The sequence below is a fragment of the Dromaius novaehollandiae genome, chromosome 2 (genome assembly GCF_036370855.1).
Source record: "Dromaius novaehollandiae isolate bDroNov1 chromosome 2, bDroNov1.hap1, whole genome shotgun sequence".
In the NCBI taxonomy this organism is placed as follows: domain Eukaryota; kingdom Metazoa; phylum Chordata; class Aves; order Casuariiformes; family Dromaiidae; genus Dromaius; species Dromaius novaehollandiae.
Window position 1 is genome coordinate 49,526,720 of NC_088099.1, and position 21,566 is coordinate 49,548,285.

Below are 21,566 nucleotides of genomic sequence, written 5' to 3' on the forward strand. Positions count from 1 at the left end.
TCCCAGCTTTGATGAAATCCATTTGGAATCTGCCTTTGTGAAAATGTAGCAGCAGGACAAGGGTACTCCTCTTATTCCAAGCTATACAACCATCTTCCTTTTTATTCTGGCCCCAGCCCAGCAAACACCTGCATTCTCTCAGACATCTCCTATGTTATTACAGATTAGGATTTAGCAGGACAGTGGTGGAGATGAGGCTATAGCTCTGTGGCAGTGCTATCCAGCACAGGATGTAAAGGATCATTACTGACAGCCACTACGTCTTTCTAGCTGAATTACTAAATTCTTCAAAATTAACTTATTTTCCCTTCTACCTTAGCTATGCCTCTCTCCTTAGCCACCATGAGATTTCAGATAGGTTGTTACTGTACCCATTGGCAAAAGGGATAGGCAGGGCTCTAGTAGCAAAGAAATCTTGGTTTGAAATACAAATTGGAAACTTGGGACCATGTTGTATTTATAGTAAAACCTAACCACATTTTATTCAAAGAGAAATAAGATAATTTGAAGGAAGACTTCCACCAGACACTGTTTTCTTACCCCTGGTAGGAAGAATTATGTGGCCGCTGAACAAACAAATCCCAAGAGGCCCAAAATCTGGCTTGTGCTGCATTGAGGACACCCCCACACATGCTCCAAAACACAGCAGTTGGTCTGGAATCTACACCAGCCACTCTTGAAAATGGACTCAAGCACTTCCCAGGAATTGTACTGATTGCTTTTGTTGTGCTTCTTACATGCAGGCACTCATCCACATGGAAAGCATCACAGATTTACTTATTCACATTTAAATGTAGCTTTCCTTACACTTAGTAACATGTTAAAAGCCTCTTAGCTGGAAGGATACAGGTACTGGAACAAAAATATCCTTTTTCCTTATACAAATGGACAAGACTGCACAATCAATTAAAAACGGTTTTGAACATTTAATAAAAACTCATCCTAGAAATCCAACTTTTTGCCGTGTGGTCCCCAAACTCTCTTCTTCATCCAAAATCTTCTGTAGGGATGTGTGCAATGATTTGCCTACTCTCTTTCCCGTCTGCAATGCAAAAAAAGCAAAACAAATCTGTGACATGCTTATTAACAGGAAGACAACTCAAATGGAACACTTCCTTTGACAAATATTTTCCCCTTAATGACAAATATACACCAGCTGGTATAAAAAAACCATGCTTTTAATTAAGAAAAATAATGGTGGAAGTCTCATCTTAATTTGATTTTTTAGAAAAAAGCGTGCATAAAAGCAGTGCTCCCCTTCCTCAGAGAAGCATTCTGTGATCATTAATGCCAGATCCGTGCACCACTGGATTGTCTAGGAGTACAAGTTAAAGTCACATCAGGCACAAACACACATTCAAATTAACCAGCACATGCCATATGAAACGACATGCTAGCTGCCAGAGGACAAGAGATACCTGACCCAGCAAGAAAGCCTACTGATAAAAAGTTCACCAAACTTTTCTGAACATGCTCAAACTCTGCAGAGTGAATTTAGACTAGCTCAGCACCTTGTCATATGGCCAGAGGTTTTAGTCCAGTATTAGAAGCCCAAAATGCACACTGGCTGCATCACCAAATCAGTCTCTGTAGGCCAGATTCTTCATTATAATGAGCAATTCTGTACAGTCTGAGGGCCTTAAAGAAGTTAGCAGAATGTTTTCTTTACAGAAACAAACTCCCAGCAGTGGAGATCCACCAGGATTAGTTCTGATATCAGTCCCAACTCTTCCCACACACACAATCGTACTGCTGAAGCTGCAGGAAAGAGCAATGTTGGGAAATGCTGAAATAAAGATCTTAAAGCAGTGGTGCCTTAGAACTTTCCTGCAGTTCCTCTGAATGACCTGAAGTATTGACTCTGTACAGAGATGAACAGAGCCCACCTGTTCTTTAAAAGCCAAAGTCAGATTACATTAAACTCAGTTTATGAGCTCCTGATCTGTCTAATGAAGTCTACACCTGTCATACAGCTAAAGGCCTGCAAAGCTGTCTGCCACTTACTGATGACAATTCTCAACACTGTGGGTGCACAAACGTTCAAATAAATTTCTAATCAAAAAACTAGGTGACAGAATGTGGCCTCCAGTACCGAAGCGAATTTCAGACAAGCTTTGATGCAGTAGGGTAGCTAATTGTCAATCCTAGACAGGGTGGGTCATGCTGAAGAAAAGAGGACACACAGAGGAACTGTTATAGCTCCGCACTGGGGCAAAGCTCACAAAAGCACTCTGGAGTCCAGAGGAGTGATGTACTTTGCTCACTCTTTTCCTCAAATGTAGGATAATGCCACCCACACCCAGTCAAGGTAAAATGGGCTCCAGGCAGAGCTTCAGAGTTTGACACATTACACAACACTGTTACCATCTCTTATTCCTGCCTGCCTCCCTTATGGATGATAAACCCAGTAAAAAGTTCAATTTTAGCAGCTTCCCAAAACCTTCCCATGAAGCTGCTTTCCTAAGAGGTATGTCTTGGCTGGAACATCTGTCCTCTCCCAGGCAGGGAAAGCCGAACGCTTGCTAACCTGCAGCCAAATCACTAAGGAACGGAAGTGTCAAGCAAGGGTTATGCACCCCTTCCACCAGACATTCCCAGGTGTTGACTATGTTTCTTTTTCCTCTGGGTTCCCCAGTTGAGGTGTTGAGTTTGAGGCAGGGTCAAACAGACCACCTCCTGCCTCCCAGAAAACATCTTACTTCTTCTATGTGATTTCCTCCCTCACTCTATCAACAAACTACTCACCACTCAGGAGAGAACACTTCTTCCAAAACAGGTGAGAAACAGCACAACTCACTGGGTGATGACCTTATTAGCTTTAACTCCTTGCACCAACAGTTAGGGACAAATTCACTAAAGCTCGTAAGCACGGTAGGAAGGTTTGAAGGTTTCAACGGTTACCTTGTACGCACATCTCTGATGTGCGTTTAGATGAGCATTATATGGTCCCAAGTGTACCTCTGGGGGATGGGCTATACAAGTAGTTCCTGAATTCTGGAACTACAGAAGTTCGTTTCCTAGTTAGAGCTCAGTGTGGAATGAGATGGATGATCAAAGTGGAAGCTCTGATCAAAACTCTTCGCTTAGCTAACAGATAATTTATATGGGAGTGAGCTTCCACCACAAACCTGTATCTGACTTAAGCACCCATTTTTTCATAGCAGCCATACACCCTAACCCTCAATTCCTCTACGACATTTAGTTAGAACTAGACACAAAAGCCAACAGGAAGACACAAATATCAGATGGCCATATCAAACAAGTTTGGTTTCTTTAGGATGCCAGATTGGAGACAAACTTCCTCTGCATATACCCAGCTGTCAAGCGTAGTTAAGTGACTTCTCTAGATGCAAATAAACAGCCCACTGGTAACACCAGGATTACCACTCTGGATTTACATCATGAAACAAAGAAGTGCCTTATATACTCGACATGTAATTTCATTTGAAACCAGTTGTTTTCAAACTTGGCTCCAATTTCTGCATTCCTCACTAGAGTTATGCTGATATTAGTTTTGGATCTCTAGGAAACAGAGACAGTTTTAAGTATTTAATTTTTGTTCTGACTCAAAGTTCAAAACTCATTTCTATCTGATGCTTAAGGCCAAGCCCAGGCATGAGAATTTATACTGGAACTCAGTTTTGAGAACAGCCTGAAGAAATATTTAAAATTGAATTCTCATGTGGATGTGAACAACAGCCAGATAACAGTATTTCCATGGGGAAGGAGCAAATCAAAAACCCAATAAAGAACCAAAGAAAAACAATAGTAAAATGAGAACGGAAAGCTTATCACAAGAAAAATGAGTTGTGCTACAACAGAACACAATGTACTAGCACCTTGAAGTACCATCTCTAGTTCTATAGGGACTTTTCCACGTCTTCTCTGCTTTTTTTGGGGGGGGGGGGGAGGGGGGGTGGGCGGGAAGAGAGAGAGGAAAACACGTTCTCTAAAAAATTCCTAAAAGTTTATCAACCTAAGCTTTAAAGTTTTACAGCTGTGAGGTACTTGACCACAGTGAATGTAAATGGAGTATCATACATTCCAGGCATCTAAAAATTTTAGATAACTTCCATTCCTATGAGATTCTGTTTCAAAGGAACTGAGACCTTCAACAAGTCCCTTCGTGCACTAACAAAGCACCAGCAACTCTGCTCTCAAAGTCCTTATTGCAGCTTTTCATAGACTCAAGTTCCAATTCATTCAGTATCATCCAAGACAGCAACTGTTCAAAACTCCTTACCTCCATCATTTCAAAGATGCTCTCTGGATCAAGACTACCCTTTCCCACTTTCTTCATACAAGTGAGAGCACCTTTACTGGTCACAGAAATAAGCAGGCTGGCCAAAGAACAGGCTTCTTCCTGAAGGGTAGCATCCACCACGTGCCTATACCCAATCTGCAAGTTAGTGACAATGTTACATATTAGTTTGCAGTTGTCTAAGCTCTTTTTGAGAAGTTAAATTGTCAGTAGCGGCTCTGCTGGTTGATATCCAACCCGCATCCTAACATCACGTGATCCTTGGTGCTGCTCAGAGACCAAGCTGACAGATAGCACAGCACTTGAAAGCAGCTTCTGATTCCAGACTGGGTGTATGTACATAACCAAAGTGAGATAAGCATGCCGCTACTTGTTTGAAAGCTACACCCACGAAAACAGAGTTCTGTCCCCAGCAAGAAACGTCCATTCTGTGACTCCAGACAGATTACTTGACCTCTCTGTGCCTCACAACAATGTTCATTTGCTGTAATGTACTGAAGCATCTGCCGCTCTGGATGTTGAGCAACGAGTGGATGAATACATAATGAACTACTCTTCTGTATGCAAAAAGAGATTTTAAGAATGTATGAAGTGGAAATCTGCAAGTCAGAATGGAAAAATCCCTTATTCAGTAAAAGTTCCTTCTAATCAAAATAGCAGCAAGGATGAACAAATATGTTTTGGGCACCTCCCATTTCTAGAATACAAATTTTATCTCTAAAGAAAAATAAACAGCAGGTGAAGTTAACAGAAGCTGAAGTCTCTAGGTAGAAGGTCAAAATTTTGTCTGGCTTACTTTGCTCAGTGTGACAATGCAGGGCACCTCGTCCACGTTAAGTCGAATACAATCGTAAGGGTCATCAGAGAGCTCAATCTCTTTAGAGCCTTCTTCATCCTCCAAAACACGCACTTTCGGTATTCTGTGGAAACAAAAGTATATGCAAAATCACTCTCAGAACAGATAAGGAATACAGGCGGCCTATAGTCTCAACTCCAAGAAGTGTCCTTCTCTCTAAACAAGGCTAATGTTAGAAAAAATATTCTGGAATGTTATCAAAGTATTAACAATTAACCCCCTGAGGCAAGGAAAACATCGTAAGTGGGAAGATATTCAGAATGAGACCATCTGTACGCATCATTCAAAGCATTAGAATTTAAATTGAATTCTATACTATGCCATAGGGAGCAAATAGAGAGATTCAGTGTTGCCTTTCAGGGCTTGCACACTGCAATTCTGAATATTTCTGCGTACACTTGCCTAGCAAAATTGCAGAGAAATTACCAAAACTGAACCTTTTCATACTGTGGTTCCCAAGCTTGCAGACAGCAGTGAAGTTGTCAGAATTACAGCAATTACATTGCTTGGCAAAGCCATGACACTCCCCATAAACAAAAGCAGTGAAGCTGTTCAGGGAGGATGACACTAACTACAGAGACTTAGGGAAAGCATAAGGATGACACTAGTAAAATCCTTTCTTTCTAGCAGGTTGGGAGGATCAACAGGATATTTTCATTCTTGAAATAACCAGACGTGTCTACTGCTCTATAACTAGACATATAAAAGCAAGGACCAGGGATAAAAACCCAAGTAGAAATCCAAGAAACACTTTGTTATCTATTGTGAGCAACAAGATCTCTCGCTAATGAGCTACACAGGCTTCTTATCAGTGGCAAATATCCTGCACGTTATAGCCATTTAATGGGAGTTTTACATGAGGATTTAATACAGCTTTTTCGGCTTCTTGAAATACCATCTCCTGCTAAATTGCTATAAATGTTTTTACTCATTACACTAAGAACCTCAGCATCTTATATCCCATTTTTTAAATAGTCACTTGCCTTCCCCACCCCAAGTTGTCACAGTTGCAGAGGAATCTGGGTGTCCACCAGGATGAGTACCGACTGAGAGACTTTGCTTTATTGGCCAGCAAAAAAACCACATGCAAAGCTCAACCAAACTTCTCCCACTTTTACACATTTGCACTTGAAAACATAAAATACTTCATGACATCCCTGGAAAGCTAACTTCAGTAACCCTGTGGAATGCAACCGCAATCTGTTTCTATATTAGTACTTTTACCGTAGCATTGTGTCTTATAACTAGACTCTGGAGGTTACATTCTTTTACGTTCTGAACCAAATCTCTCTTAAGAGAGGAGAATATTTGGAGTGATTTAATGAACTTTTTCCTCAAAGGAAAAGGACTTTTGTTGTTCCCTGAAAAAGTATTTCAGTTATTCACAGTTAACAGTCCTTGAGGCAAGCACTTCACAACAGCTAACCTTGCTTAGAGAGAAGAGACAAACTCTCTACACAACGTTGGCCCAAACCAAGCTGGAAGTACAATCTTTCAGTAAGCAGAACACAACTACATCATATACTTCTTCATGAAATGAGACTCGAAATGCAGAGCTATATAAGAACTCAATGGAAATGCAAACCCTAACCTTAAACTGCAATACTCCATTAAAATTGATGGAATAAAATCACAAGGTGACTAACCCTCGCGCTACATGGGACAATGGACAACATTGGACAACAGCCTAGACAAGACAATAATGAGCCAGAGCAGTGTTTAAACTAGGAGGAAGACAAAAAAACCCACAATCTATTTGATACCAGAGCAACATGTGCTCTGCAATAAGCAGTAGTAGTGTCTTAAAGTTGTCAGAATTAATACCTGAAAAATCCCCACAAGTAGCTGTTTTAGCAAAGAACAGAAAAGATAAAGGTATGGATTAGAACTACTGCACGGGTAGAAAGATAGGTGATCAGACACAAGTGTCATAGTGGCATAGAAAAAGAGGTGTATATACACACAAAAACAAAGGATCCCACTGGGCAAAGATGACTGTGTTTGTAGCATAAAGTGCATTTCCAGAAAACCTGAGATTTCTCTTCCTGGTTTGTGAAAATTTATCTTAAAAAATAAAACAAAACAAAAAAAAACCCTAGCTGTACATGTTTATCCTGTCACTTTCATTCTTCACACTTCATTCCTGCAACTAATCAGTGCATAAGTTTGCACAGCAGCACTCACTGAACACTGCTCTGGAGACCCAGATTTCATAACTGGAAAACCTGCTCTACTCCTGCAAGCAAGCATCAGCTCTGTCTCTATCATGCCTTCTAGCAAAAGGGCACCACATTTCAAGGCTACTGTGTTATAAACTTGGTAGCTTTTGACATTTATCTAGTTTCTGTTGCCTCAGTTGCAGTTAAGCGCATTCCACATGAGTAAGCTTAATGTTCAGTCCTGGCACCGTAGCTATTTGCACACTTATGCAATATCCACTTTGATCATGGATAAATGCAGCCTTAAGTGCCTTGGAGACACACAGTTAAGAACAAATTTTGGTATCTGCTACCTCTCAGACACAGTTTTGATGCAGTTTTTAGAACATGTTGAACAATGAAAAACTAAAAGGAGTAAATATTCCCCCTAAAACAGCCATATTTTGATTGTTCCGTGTCTGAATGGGATACAATGAGTCAGGTCAGACACACAAAGGATTTAAATCCCGTAATTCCTACACAAAGTTCCTAAAGTTACTATTGTGGATTTATTTAGCCCTAAGGAAGAGTGTCTCCATAGATATTATAAAAATGTTAAGAGCTAGATTTTCAGCACAAAGTTGATGAAGCTGAGCTTTTCAAATGCCTGTTAGAACACTAAAACTAAGAATTTATGACTTCAAAGAAAAATAAAACAAAACCTTACAGAAGCTTGAACTCCCTGCTCCTGGTTCTAAGGCTGCAGGCAAAGCTGATAAAAAATGATCTGAAACCCTTATAACAAAAACCTGATTGTAAACAAATTACAGAAAGCAAGTAAGACTCTGAAAGAGGAATAGAGATGTCAAGCTAAGTTCAAAACACTTAATCTGAAGTGATCTTCAAATTGATTATAAATCTTTGAAATGTAATTATTTTAAAAAGTCTTAACTGGACAATAATATTTTATGAAGAGTAGACAGCTACTCTAAACAATCTTGTATTATCCAAAGAAAATTCAGCACATACTAAGGGAAAGCAGGGATAGTGGATGAGGACACGAGCTTTTCACTTTGAAAGTCAGCTGAAATTCTGAGTTCGTTAATTTTTCTTGTTTTTGCTTTCTCCATATCTAAAGCACTTCGAGATTAGCTATACTAGCATTTCCTGCTCAAGTGAATAGACGGGGTTCTTGCAGGTCAAAACTAACAAGTTTAAAATTATTTTAAATTGTACCATATTTCGATTTGATATCCTACTTTCATAAGACTGAAGATGTTTGCCCACAAATCAAAGATTACACGCAGGACAGTTTTCGGAGGAAGCAAAATCGAGCAGAATCATTAAAACAATCACTCTCTCCATGTTATCTGTCTTCCAACAGCAACAGGTTTTTTTAATTATTATTTTCATATACTCTTTTGTCTTTATTCAAAATTGGGATTCTGGTTAAAGTAAGAAAAGAGGTCCAATTATCTTGCAAATAGAGTATGTGCCTTGGATCTGTGATCTGCAAAGCAACCCATATGGGAGCAACTGTTGAGTTTTGTATCCTGGCAGCTTGCACACAAAGATGCAGGCATTTCTTCCCCCTTCAGTGTATTGTCAAATCTTTGGGAACTATTGCATGTGTGAGAATATTTAATGCTATAGAAACAATCTACTATTAAAAGGTACTGTTGAGAACTTGACTAATATGGGAAATTTCTCAGCAATATACACAAGTTTTAGTCACACAAGGATTCCCTCCTCATTTACTTAAATGTTTGTAACCTGACATACTGCCTGTGTCTTCAAAAGCATATTTTCCTCTTCTTTCTGGCATGTCGTTTTCCAGCTCTAGTGCTGTGCACCGATTCCCTGATGCGTAAGTCAGAACTATGCCAGTGACTTCAGCAGAGCTCTAATTTACAGCTGTGGAACAATGTGAGATCCACTTTAGAACATTTGTGCCTGTAACAGTCTAATTTTTGCAGCTCTTCCAGCTATTTTTGCTGCATAAGATTTTTCAAAGCCATTCACTAGTTCCTTTCTCAAAGATGCTGTGAAACTCTACACTCCTTTTCGTCTATAATGAAGATAAAAACATCAGAAAAATATTTTATTGGATGCTATCCTTGAAACACACACACAGCACTTGCTTCAGTGATTCTACTAGATTTTGTTCTTCCATTCTCTGAACCAAAACACATCGACTTCAGTTATTCTAAAGGCATATCGCTTCCCCCCCCGCACAACCTTCCACTACCATTTTTTTGCCCTCAGTTTCACAAAGAACTGTGAACTAACAGTTAAAGAGAAAGAACATCAGAAGTGAGAAATTAGGGCTAGTTATACATTGGTAGTTGTATTGACAGAGGGCTTCTTATTCAGGACCATCACATACTTATAGATACTTTCGACTTTCAAACCACAAGGCATCAACTTGCAATTAAGCCATTTGGTCAATACAATTTTTTTTTTTTTGGGGGGGGGGGGGGGGATTGGGCTACAGAACAGAAGTTATATTCTGCGCATGACTGAGCATATGATGCAAGGTGACAATTACCAGAAACTGGACTGAAGTCATTGGTTCATGTTATTTGCACGCAAACGGACTGCCTTGCATCTGAATGCAAGTTGCCTCCAACTCTTCTTACTTAAAGAAATTAAGCACTAAAAATGCTTAGCTCACAGAAAACACTACTCATTTTCTCTATGCCACTTCCACACAAATGAAGCAAGATCTGTGCTTTACCTTGTGTTGAAGAGAGCTGCCTTCACTGCGATAGAGATTGCATCAAAGAGGTTCCCACCACATTCCAATAACTGGGAAGGAAAAAAATAATCTTTTTAAAAGAAGATATGGTTAGTGCCTTTAAATCAAAACTTTCATTTTACTTAAACTTACTTGAAAAGGAATAAAATTAAGAGAGAAAACATACATAGCAACATTTTTTACGTTGTGTTTAAAACCTATCTATGAAAATAAATGCCACATGTGTCAGCTTCAGCTGACTGTATTATACATGCAAAACAGAAGAGGTAAAGCATGTATCCATGACAACACTTAATAACAGAGGCTGAAATGAAACTGCCAGTGCTGTCATCTTCCTTGTGCTAAGGCTCTGAACTAGACTATGACCAGAATCTTTTTGATAAACTTGATACTTGTTCATTAACATCAAATCAAGAAAATCAGTTTTGTATACTTTATTTCAAAGACCAATCTTTTCAAATATCACCTGGACAAGTCCAATGGATCCCACCGTTCTCAAAGAAACAATGCAAATTCTCAGCCAGTAAACAGCATGGAATTATTTAATAAAGTGTTAAAGAAATCTAATTATACAAGGTATGGTTTTGAAGGCACATCCAGATTTATTCTCTATTCTTTTTTGGAAAAGGATTTATCAGCAAGTTTCTGTTGTAGCTGAAGAAGGTCTAAGAAAATCCTATTTCAAAGTCCACTTGTGATAACAATATCTTTTGGATCAAGCCTGACTAGGGAGTCTAGCTTGTTTCTCCCTCCCCCCACCTTAACATTAGGAACAGCCAGAGAGAAAAAACTAGCACTGCACGCTGTATAAAAAGGCACCACACATAACGATTAATACTTTCTGCAAGCTGATACATGACTCAGAAATGTATCTGGCCACAGTCAAGTGATAGCTGCCTGACAAATTCCACTCCATGCTGCCAGTACTGTTCTATGAACACACACATCCCCAGCAAGTACTTGAGCCTATTTCAGCAAGAATATATGGATGCTTCTCTATTACATCCATCTACTCTATATGATAAGAGCAAAATAAGTTTTGCAACCCTGATTGCATTGATTGTTCTTCAAAATGTATTTAAGAATGAGATAAACTCCCCCACTGGGAGCAAACCATAAATCAGATATCCCGGGAAGACAGTTTACTTTTACCAAGACAGACTGAATTGTGTAAGAAGTATGGCAAAAAGTTGGGATAGAAAGCTACATACAAAGGCGATCAAATTATTTCTTTGAAAACAGCTGCTGGATACAGAGAGGTTAACTTGTCCCTTTCAGTAGTTATTGGATTTTACTGGATAATGCAATAAACCCACAGTATCTTTGTTATTAAAACACAATAATGGGATGTGCCTTTACTGTTGCTAGGGTTATGTTCAGGCTGCTATTCTAAAGTCTTATCTATATTGCAGTGGCACCTACAGGCTAGGGACCTATTGTATGAAGCATGGTACAACAACTCCTCCAAAAACAAATGAACAATCTCTTCTCAGCTGAAGCACACTGTACTTGGGGATCGCCCTCCCCTCTTTTTAAAGAAATGAAGAAGGGCTACACAGCTATTTGAGCTGTGGGAAGCAAATGAGTCTTTAAATTAAAAAGAAGACTCATTTAATCTACTGATACAAAAAAATATGGAGGGTAGAAAGAAAACAACATTCTAGACAACTTATTAAATGAAGTTTTTCCTCAAAAAAGGAGAGATTTCTCCAAGATTTTTTTCAAACTGGGGGAATAGGAAAGATTGAGAAAACCTCTGAGGGATGCTCAGCAGGGAACTACTAAAATTTCAGCAGAATGTAACAGATTCTCCTCACACAAACAATGTGCTGTAAGGGGGTGAGGGAATGGGAAGAGACTGCACAACTTAAATTGCCCCAGCAGCCTGCCATGCTGAGCATGGAGAATTAATGTGAACAAGGCTATATGTGTGTCAAACACACCATGAAAAAAAACTCCCAAAAGCTATTTCTGAAATCAGTAGCTATGAAAGGGGAAAAAAAGATGGGGAAGGAGACAGTGGATGATAACAGACTATAGTTTTGCAATATGAGATACTCCGCATTCACTAGTTACTCTTACGAAAGTGACCCCTCTTCTATTACTAAAAAAAGAATACGCTTATTTTGAAAGCTCAAGGTAAATTATAGAATATTAGCCTAGAGCCCACATGCATGTGCACTGTTGAAGTTATTTTCTTTCCATTCTGAGTAGCTCCAGTATGACTATACATAATTAAAACAACTTTCAATTACACTGACCACTAAAAGAGTATTTGAGAGACATTTGTAATTTATAAGCTGCCTGACTGTTTAGCATATATTGTTTTCTCTTTTGAGGTTGCATATCTCAAGTTTTGTTTACACATAGGAGCTGAATATGGATGCTTCTGTGAAACTTCTGTTGAAATACATAGCAATGGAATACATCCAGGTTCATAACACTCTTGAGTCTCGGTCTTCCAGAGTAAGAGATTTGAAAACAATTCTTTTTATCAGTCTTATGACAGAGATTTAAGGCCTAATTTCCTTTCGACTTAACTCTGCACACAAGCACTCATGTGAGCTATTTCCAGAAATTTTGAAGGAAAACATCATCCAAAGGACTCTCATCAAGCTTTATTACTACCCTTAGAACCTTTCTCCCTCAAAAGATGGAGGAGGTAATTAGCACAAGTGTCATAATTCCACCATGTGTTATTAAAACAGAGCAAGCACTCAGCAAAAGCAGATTCAGGAAAACCTGTAGGTATCAAGCATCCACATCCAATGTAAACACTTTGTACCAAGTGTATATGTAATATACGTCTTCTATTTAGAAAAGGAAATAGCACAAATATCTCAAAACGTTAACAAACAAAGGCCTGGGGAAAGAGAAGAGGAAAAAGAACAAATGGCAAGAGACAGAAGTGTCTTATTCTAACTGTGCCAGCCATTCTTTAATGGTTCATATGCAAAATTTCTGCAAAATGTTACATTAAAAAGACTCACCAAGTTCAGAGTCTTAGTTACAAACCTACAACATATTTTTTCATTGGTACTCTAAATTAAGCTACATGTAAAGTATTCCATGCATGTTCATAATTCTGCTACAACTAGCAGTGTAAAAAGACCAAGGCTGTTTCTCTGTACCTGTGGATACCAACAAATTTCTCCAAGAAGAATCCAAGAACTCTAAATTAACAGTATTCCCTCATGCAAAAGTTGTACACAACTACTTCTACAGTCAACTTTATGAAGCTGCTTGTTTACACTGCAGAAACAGTACACTGCCTAAATGAGCACAGCACTTAATATTCTGCACCTCTGCTCAAAATTACCTAGTAACTAAAGGCCCCAATGTAATTTCTCAGAACTAGCACTTCATTCCCTATTAAACTATGCCAGGCTCCAACAAGCTGGTGGCTAGATTTGTTAAAGCACTCAGCGGTGGTACATGTTTAATCATTCTGTATGCAGACTAAGTCACAGTATGTACCATGTCTACTATAATTAGGCTAATGCTACTGCTTTTTAAAAAACCTAATGGACTCATATTTTCAAATGTATTTAGGTCCGAGGCTGAATGTTCCTGTTTTGTTTAACAAAACCCTCTATTTAATGTTTTTGGTACTGCAGCTTAACATTTTACAAATCACTTCAGAGACATTAATTGATTCCACTGAGTAGGATTCCTCAACATATATTCATTTACACATTTGACAAGTAGGAAGTCAGGCTTGGACCAATAACAGCTGGAAGGAAAGCTCAGGAAAGTCTTTGACTCCCAGACTTCTATTTTAAATTCCTGTGCCGAAAGCTTTAAATACAGCACTGCCTGGAAATTAAGCTGCTGCACACACAGTTTGCATGCATGAAATTTAGTTTCCATTTTTTAATAGGAACAAACATTCAGTTTCTCTTGTACATTGCATATTTGCACACAACTTCCATCAAAAAGTGCCTAAGCCCAATATAACTTCTTGTCAGAAAAGTTCCTAATTTATTTCATTGTGTTAGTACTGCTAACAGTGCCAAGAGGTAGACATGACGGACAGTTATGTTAGCCTAACACATACATGTGTTCATTTACATGCAGTACAATGAGGTAGTCACTCCTGGAATCTATCTAGCTTGGAACAGTTTAGCCTTCTTCAGTGGTAATTTCTTCGTCATTCTAAACACACCAATTTTTATCTGGGGCAGATTTGGAGTATTCAGTGTTTTTTCAGCTCTGCAGCAGAGTGGTGGCCCCCAGGAGAAGAGCAAAAGAACAAGCTGTAAGCAGCAACTAACTGTTTCAGGCAAATTCACAAGAGGATGTCCATGCTGTGAACATTATGCTACATTATACGAGAAGCACTTTTAATATGAAAATACACATGGTTACGTGAATTCAGTCTGTCAGTGCCTTGAAGACTTCCTTAAATCTCGTTAGTTTTTATTTCCTTACTTACCAAAACATCAACATAGAGAACCCAGCAGTGCTCTCTGGGATTAATACAAAGTGATTTCAAGTCTACACAGCTCTCACTGCTAAATATTCTGTAGAGTGTATTTGCTATCTCTGTGCCAAGTTCTTCTCCTCCCCGGCCTTCGAATTCAGGAGTAGCATTTGCAGAACTAGACAGAGAAAGAAAAAAAATACTTTCACTTCTGAAGCAGCCTTTATCCAAAGAGCATTTATTAAATATTAATATCTAAGAATTTATTTGTACAAGCATAAGCACACCACCTGTGAAGAAATTATTTCCATTCTACATAAAATCATAATGCAGATAATTAGTATCAAAGTTGGTAACAGAACACAGGGTATATTAAATTCTACTATCTTTAGTAGTAGTTCCCAAGCTGGAATTCACTGAGTATTGTCTCAGAGATTATTTTTTTAGCACCATCTTCAATCAGCTCAACACTTCCCCCTCTCCCATACACACAAAGGAAAAAAAAACACTGAAAGAAAACTGTTCTAGGTTCAGAACAGCTAACAAGGCAGCCTGTTAAAAATGAATGTTAAATTAATAAGATAAGAGAGTGGATAAGAAGAGGAAGATGTGACAGTATGACAAGAAGAGACCTTTTTTTTAACTGACATGACTGCCTGACCTTAATTGGTAATTTCGTTAGTGAGCGTATTCTCTGCTATCAAGCCACTTGCTGACAGCATCTCATTATCTTCAGCAACTGTAGCTTATGGAGAGCACCAATTAAAAGACTTTTTTTTTTCCCCAAAAGGGATCTGACAAAAGTGTGCAGTCTTCACTTCCCCTGATTCCAACATGATGAACTTTGTTTATGAGCAGCCATGCAAGAAAGCCTTTGGGTGCCAGGGCCCTGTGCAGAGCTAAGCACAAAATTCTATCAACAAAAGACAACAGGCTTATAAAAAAAAAAAAAAATCCCTCCAATTCCCAATAAAGTAGAACAGAAATGCCCAGAGACAAACACACCAAAATAACAAACAAATGTTCTGACCCTCTCTGGTTTACAGAAAGGGTAACAGCATTCTCAAGCTGTGGATCTTTGGAAGAGGTCCTGCAGATCTTATTCTCAAACTAGTTTGACCTCTCCAAACTTACTTTCTGATTACAGGACGGTGGAAAGCAGATGGTTCCCAAGAAGCAGTTTGATGTGTTCAAAACCTCTAATAGCAAAACCTTGAATTCCACTAGCTGGGCACCACACAGCACCAATTTCTCATGCATATTTTGTCCCTTGCTCTTCCAACAAGAACTCCATGGGAATGCAAACATACAGCAGGGGACAAACTGTGGGAATACAGCCCTTCACCTAAAACAAACAAACAAACATCCCCCATAATACCAGAGATCCATGTTAGCTATGTATGCCTTACACCAATCAAATGAGTCATATTAACCAGACTGCAGAGTCTGTAAGGGAAATCCTTCCTCTGTAGTTCTCCCAACTTACTCTTTTGCAGAACTGATGAAGATTCAGGATGCCAGAAGGAGTTCCTGGACTTTCTAAGAGTTAGTTTGCCCCTTCTATAAACAGACTGCACTAAATATGCTGGGGCGGGGCGGGCAGGGAGGAACAAACAACAACAACAAAAAGACTGCCAATCAAGCACTGATCTATGCTTCCAAATTATATTTGCTATCTGAATGATTACTGCAAGTGTGACACTACTAATAATACTTGTAGTTGTGCAAGATTAGATTCCAGTTCTAGAAGGCAAGCTTTTTTAAATATGATCCTAATAATTCTGTCAATATGGCCGAGTCAGACCTTTAGGTTGTATTAAGCAAACACTTATCCATGGAAGCAGTTTGTATGCAAGTCAACAAGACTATTCTGTTTAAACTGTTCTGTTTGAAGTATGGTTATGCAAGCATTATGCTTCCAAATAATAATTTAAGAAGAATTACGCAAACATCAGTCTATACCACATTATCATCAAATGCTGTAGTTCTGGTTACATATAGCCAGTTTATTTGGCACCAAGTAAGAAGGAAGAGTAAGACTAAATCAGGATACCACTGCAAGTTTTGCTGCATCTTAATTCCATTATTGTTTTAATGTATCAGGTTACTTTCAAAGTGAAATAAAGAAATAATGTTGGCAGAGTACTATGTGGTAAATACTGCCACCCTATGATTTACACTGGGTAAAACTTGGGAAAAAAAAGGTTGTTCAGCACACTAATAGAAGAAAATGCCAGAAAGCTTGCATTATGGAACACAGAAAGAATCTGGTAGTGGCCCAGTGGAGCACAAAATTTCTATTCCCAAACAGAACGTAATTCTAAAGACTTTCAAGCAGTTTCAGTGTCCCATCACCTAACAATCTAGGCTCCTGCTAAAGAAGGATACTTCTGCCAAAGATGATCTCTCCTTTCAAAACCCTTGCTGTTAACAGGCCGTGTGTTTCTTTCAAAGCAGTTCAGTACTTCCCATCTGTTGCTCCAGCCATTATCATATCATCGTCTATGAGGTAAATAATCATAACCAAAAGAAAATATTAAATAGAAGAATCTCTGAGGCCAATTTACTTAGAGATTATAAAAAGCTGTGTTACCTGCACTTCACAATTACTCACAGCTACCATTCAAGTAAAATATCCTTAGTAGCTGCACTGAAATTTGTTTTAAGTCATTCCTTTCCCACAAAGCCCCCCAAAACAGTATCTGAGGACCATCTGAGAGCATTCTGATGTGGCTGTTTTGCAATACTGTGATCATTTACAATCTGGGGAACTATTTGCCATCTATAATATTTAAGACCATATCTGATCCAGTCTTCTGCGCTGCACCAGTGAAACAGGCCAACTGTCCCAGCAAGGACAAAAGGACATCTGGACTTGAAAGTGGAGAAGCAGATGGTCAGACTTGGATAAATATATTTCTTGCTTCACTCATTCTGAAAAGCAACATCCCTGGCATTCAAGGCATTCAGATTCATCTTCCCTGTTTTGTCTGTTTTCTTTTTAAGGTTGTTTCTTACACTTTGAAGATGATACATCTTTGCTTCAGTTAAAAAATTAACAAGTCAGTATTCGAACAGCCCCAAAAGTCAAACACGAGAAAAACACACACAGCATCATTCCAACACCAGTGACAAAGATGGTCATGTTCCCCCATGCTGCTGGAGAGGAAGGACATTGCATAGGACATTTTTTTTTTTTTAATAATTAATTTATAGTATCACCAACCAGCTCTAGGGGTCTAAATGCACTTCTCAAATTTTAAGAGACAAAATAAGGACTCAGAGTAGAATGATGAGAAATAGAATTTCGGGGCAGAGAATCATACATTGACCCAGAAAGTGATGATTTTTAAAGTGTACAAGAAACCAAGAAAGTTTCAGGAAGTAAGCATTTTAAGACAGCACACACTGCAATGTGAATTTTCATTATTAATTTAAACAATATAAAAGCCAAGTACAGCCTATAGGAACTTCAACAACAGATACAGTGTATTAAATTATGCTCACTTACTACCACCCAGTGGCAGCCTGGGAAAGCATCAGCAGTTACCGTACTGGCAGCATCTCATTTCCCTTTACAAAAAACAAGCAGTTCGTGACCACACAATGTCACATTTTATCCACAGGATCTTTCTGGAGGCTAGAGATGACCTCTCCCTGGTGGCATAAGCATTGTATAAGGGTAGTCACTCCTCCCAAACTTAGACTTTGGTCTCTGTTGTTATACAAAGTGAGGACTAGATCCATGGTGCACAATATTCCTGCGCATCTCCCTACAATCATCTTACAAAGAGAAGCAGAGATTACCAGTTATAAAATACAACCTAACATTAATGAGTTAAAGGTTTTCTAGTGTTCATTTATATATGAAAGTAGCATCACAGAAATGACATAATACCAGAGACTATTTGTTTGAGTAAGGAGGTGTCCCTGCTGAGCCACTGACCAGTAACATGTACTACTTGCATGCCAGATCAAGAAAGATTCTTGCTGGCAGACAGTTCAACAAACATTGCTGAGTAACAGAATGATACTAACACAAGGTAGAGGAGCGGCACTAAAGCTTTCTGCCTTGGACTTGATTCATATAGAATCTGCCAGGACCAAAAGAGTACTATATAAAGACATTCCATAAACAAGTTTTATAATGCACAGTCAAACTGAGCTCCCCGTTAACAATAGGACCACATTTGAGAAGAGTATCCTCCTGTTCAATGTTTCTCTAGCAGTAGTCATAGACGAAGTATTAATTCACAAGTAAATCCTTCCCGCCACAAACCACAAGGTTCCATAGTTAACCAGCATCTTGCAATGTATAGAGGCACTCTTAGATCAGTTTGCATGATGAGACAGACAGACAAACAATAAGGTAGATATAGTCAGTTAGATCAGGAATATTATCAGACATCTGCTTACTTAGTAGCTGTCATACCTTAGGTTTACTATGTGTATGTTGGTCTAATGTTAGAGTTCAAAAGTTACTTAAAAATCACATGCAGAACAGCTAATATGTCAGTGCGAAGGCTCTCATGAGCAGGTTCCCAAAGCACATTATTTCACAAAGAAAGTCTGCAAGACATGGATGCTGTGGTTTCAGATAGGAAACAGCCTGCAATTACATTAAGGTGTCACCATGCTATCTCAAAGCAACTTGAAAACAGACGTTTTCAGTTTTCTTCTAACTTCCTTCATAATTCAAGCACTATAAGGACTAAGGATAACCAATAGTCCATTTACTGCACAAAGCCATGAACACGATTAAAAACAAATTTGGTTTTAGTTCATGAAACTGATTCACTGAGAAATGTAATAACTAAATTAGTTTTCTAATTAACTTTTGCGTCTGAAGTATACAGTGAGGATTAAACTGTTACTACATGTCCAACAAAATGCACTTCAAACTATTTTTCCATTGCTTGCAGAGCAAAAGCAAGCAAAGTTCTTTATAAAGTTTTAAGCACAATCTGTATCAGATTGCATTCCATTTTTTCCATATCTGGAATACTTCATTTTTAAAAAATATTTTCTCTACTTTATCATTGCAACAAAGACTACTAACATTATAATCATGAAGCCAAGTTAAATACATGTTTAATTGAGCCATTAATCTTTTCCAGTTTTAGTGATGCTACACAATTCAGGGTGGCTTTATTTAACCTGATACCAATTCAGGGTGGCTTTATTTAACCTGATACCATCCTTTAACTCCTACTGTTTTGCTCCTTTTGGTTCTGCAGAAGTTGCAGACATTTTCTGAACACTCTCCACTACTAAAATAACATGTTTCTATTACTCAGACCCTTAGAGCAGGCTGGTGGAATTAAGACATAAACCTGAGAAGAATGGTAAGGTCTGATCAGCCACTTATTCCAAATACTAGATCTATTTCCTTCTCATTTAGTGTACTAACCAGTCAACAAAGAATTCCAGGTAGCCTTCATCTGGTTTCTCCAACTTTGGCGTTCCCATTTCAGCTTTTACACCTACCAAAATATCAGTGTGTCCCTGTTAAAACAAAAACACATCATACAACTGGAAATACATTCACAAAATTACTTCTTTAGTTTGGTCACCTAGGGCCAGCTGACAATTTTACCTTTCCGTTATCTGTGCTGATCATTCTATCACAGCAAACTTAAAAAATACTTGAAGAGACTTTCTCAGGCTTAACATCGTTCTCTTAAAGTGTTTATTAAAAAGAAAATGTGATTTTACCATACATATAAGCTTCTTTATGTTAACAAGACAGTTGAATATCCGTGACCTTTTATTGTTCTGGTTCTGGAAATAGTTACATCTGCAGAACCATTATAAAATGGCAAAGAATATATTCTTTGAAGTCAAAACACATTGGAAATAGCCTTGCTTCGCTCTAAAAGACGACAATTATTTTTTCAGTGATCAGGCACAACAGTGATTTCGTTTTTTCCAAGATTAAGTTGTAGATTATTTCACATGGAAGGCTTTCCAGATGTACTTTATAATAAATCTAGTTCAAGTCGATGAAGCCAGCCTGAACAAGTAAATTGTATACCCCTTCATTATTACCTTAATGGTCTATAGTTTCAATTAGCGGTGGGAAGGTGTACACCCCCCCCATAAATAGTTTTGACTTGACTTAAAACTGCAATCACAAAACCCAGAAGTCTTCATCAGCAACATACGTGATCCCTAATAAATTTACCTACCAGCTTCACTCTTGCAGATCCACTTGTGTTTGATACAACATCTGTTTCTACTTCAGCACACCTGTAGTCTTCACAGCCACGGCCATCTACACGAAGGTCCTCCTAAGAATGACAACCAATATATTTTGGTTAAAGGGAATTCATAATCAAGCAAAAGTAAAAACTAAAATCTGTGATTTTGAAGTTTCCTTTTCTCATGTCAAACAGAGTAGTAAAGGTGAAGGTGAAAGCATCAGTTCCTAGTTTTATCACCAGCATTTGGTGAAAACTGTAGAACAGGATCTACTGAACTTCTCCATTCACATCATTCATCTACAGCTTGCATCAAGCTCTTTGCAGGCCGATCTGAAATCCAGCACTAAAACCCTTTAGTTTCAACAGAAAGCTTCAGACTACAGAAATATAAAGGTCTTGATTTTAAATGTTATTTCACCTAACACAACACAGCTCTTTCTTGGGATACCCCAAGTAATACCAGCAAAGTTTCCTTTTCCATAACATTTAAGGAGACTATTATGCATAAATCATGACAATAAGAAGACTCTCGACCCAGACTTTCTTCCCCAGCATAAAGAAGGCACACTCCTGAGGCGAACGGAAGGAACAGCAAGGAAGGACACCCCTATGGACAGCCACAGCCAGCCGCCGTCCCGGAGAACGGGCCCAGAGAAGGGCCCTGCCCTCGCCCCTCACCGGGCAGCGCTACCACCGGCCACAGGCACGGCCAGGCCGAGCTGCCCACCGCCGCTACCTGGACGCCGTGCACGATATACAGCTTCTCCGCCTCGCTCAGCACCACCGACGCCATGGTTCGCACCGCCCCCACCTCCACCGCGCTCTTCCGCTTCCGGCGCGCGCCGCCGCGGCCGCTGCGAGCAACGGGCGGAAGAGAGGGGGGCGCGCGCGGGCGTGCGGCGGCCGTTGGGGCGGGGCGGGCGCCGC

The 21,566-nt window shown here is 39.0% G+C and overlaps 1 protein-coding gene and 1 long non-coding RNA gene across 2 annotated transcripts; both read right to left on the minus strand.

Annotated features, from left to right (window-relative positions):
• Positions 1 to 906: 906 nt before the first annotated feature.
• Positions 907 to 21,526, minus strand: EXOSC7 (exosome component 7). Its single transcript, XM_026094066.2, has 8 exons — positions 21,376 to 21,526; positions 20,625 to 20,726; positions 19,847 to 19,941; positions 14,449 to 14,614; positions 9,993 to 10,063; positions 5,058 to 5,181; positions 4,244 to 4,399; positions 907 to 1,042 (listed from the first exon to the last, which is right to left on the minus strand). Exons 1-8 carry the CDS (start codon positions 21,430 to 21,432, stop codon positions 938 to 940), a joined length of 876 nt encoding a protein of 291 aa, XP_025949851.1. The 5' UTR covers positions 21,433 to 21,526; the 3' UTR covers positions 907 to 937.
• Positions 17,853 to 19,834, minus strand: LOC135327491 (uncharacterized). The gene is made up of 2 exons (XR_010387681.1): positions 19,625 to 19,834; positions 17,853 to 19,593 (listed from the first exon to the last, which is right to left on the minus strand). It is a non-coding gene; the product is annotated as an uncharacterized LOC135327491 (long non-coding RNA).
• Positions 21,527 to 21,566: the final 40 nt, after the last annotated feature.

What these genes read in the sequence shown, in the direction of transcription:
- EXOSC7 (XM_026094066.2), bottom strand. Translation starts at nt 21,432, where the DNA reads ATGGCGTCGGTGGTGCTGAGCGAGGCGGAGAAGCTGTATATCGTGCAC. An exon ending in ATATCGTGCACGGCGTCCAG is followed by an intron (nt 20,727 to 21,375) that starts GTAGCGGCGGTG and finishes TGTCATTCTTAG; the next exon opens with GAGGACCTTCGTGTAGATGG. An exon ending in GCAGCTCTCTTCAACACAAG is followed by an intron (nt 5,182 to 9,992) that starts GTAAAGCACAGA and finishes TTGTTTCCACAG; the next exon opens with AATACCGAAAGTGCGTGTTT.